The sequence below is a fragment of the Corvus kubaryi genome, unplaced genomic scaffold, assembly GCF_017639235.1.
Source record: "Corvus kubaryi isolate FWS band 111438036 unplaced genomic scaffold, C.kubaryi_AGA036_p1.0 78, whole genome shotgun sequence".
In the NCBI taxonomy this organism is placed as follows: Eukaryota; Metazoa; Chordata; class Aves; order Passeriformes; family Corvidae; genus Corvus; species Corvus kubaryi.
The window spans coordinates 2,156,548-2,157,586 of NW_024582065.1; the positions used below are offsets into that span (position 1 = coordinate 2,156,548).

Consider the following 1,039-nt stretch of genomic DNA (forward strand, 5'->3'; position numbering starts at 1 on the left):
TGAAGAGAAATGAAGAGAAATGAGCTTTTCCAGAGCACTTTGGGATTTATTTTAGCCTGGAGGAGGATGAATCCCAGGCTGGCAGCACCTGGTTTTTCCAGGCTTCTCTCAGCACATGGAGAGCTCAGTGCTCCCACATCACTGCGAGCCATCCTGTCCAGGAAAGGGTTGGGAAAGGATTTAAAAGGAAAATCGAAGTGGTTTGGTGGTGAATGGATGCATTTTCCAACGTGAAAGGAGTTAGGGAGCTGGGGTTGGGCAGCAGCTGTGCGAGGGGGCATCAAGCAGCTGGTGTGAAGGAATGTGGGAGACGATGTGAAGAAAAAGGGGGATTTGGGATGAAGGAGAGGATCAAAGCGAAGAAATGGCGTTTTTCTCTCTCCTGCTGCAGGGAGAAGGTGGCTCCGTGGGTCCCCCGGGCCCTGCTGGTCCCATGGTGAGTCCCAGGGCTTTGGTACAGATGGAATTTCAGGCACTGGAGCTGCTGCTGCCCAGAGCAGCACCTTGTCCTTGCCATTGGTCTAATTTACAGCTAAAAACGCCACATTTGGTTAAAATCATCGTGGTAGCGGGGGGAGGAATTGCAGAAGGACCAGTGGTGTTAAACCTCACCAGTAAAGCCCCCCCAGCATCCCCAGTAGCCCATGGGGGACATGCCCGGGGGTCCCTGTCCCAGCTGCCCTGTGGGGGCTGTAGGGCTGAGCAGGGCCTTGCCTTGCAGGGAGAGCCGGGCCAGCCGGGATCTGTGGGATGCCGAGGCATCAACGGCTCTCAGGTGGGTCTGTCCCGGTCCCCATCCTTTGGCATTTGGGATTTTCCTGTCGCTGCGCTCACCCCGCCCCTTCCCTGCTCTCTCCGCAGGGGGAAATGGGCCCTGCTGGGATGCCCGGCCCCCGCGGCCCCAAGGTGGGTGATCCCAGGGATGAGATGTCCTGGGATGGGGGGTGTCCCCAGGCTCACCCAGCCTGGAGTGGTCTCCTCCAGCTGGGATGTGATCCCAACGCACCCCAAAAGCTGCAGAGGGGCTGGGACAGGGGTG

General features: G+C 58.2%; 1 protein-coding gene across 7 annotated transcripts in view; it reads left to right on the forward strand.

Annotated features, from left to right (window-relative positions):
• The window catches only part of LOC121676277 (collagen alpha-1(I) chain-like), a 72,884-nt gene that overhangs the window by 51,119 nt on the left and 20,726 nt on the right, over positions 1–1,039 (forward strand). For all 7 annotated transcript variants that reach the window (XR_006020409.1, XM_042052579.1, XM_042052580.1 and 4 more), the window contains 3 exons: positions 392–436; positions 722–775; positions 862–906. Coding sequence is in view for 6 of the 7 variants with exons in the window: in XM_042052579.1 (XP_041908513.1) it covers positions 392–436; positions 722–775; positions 862–906 (144 nt within the window). In the remaining variant the exon portion in view is untranslated. The remainder of the gene's footprint in view (positions 1–391; positions 437–721; positions 776–861; positions 907–1,039) is intronic.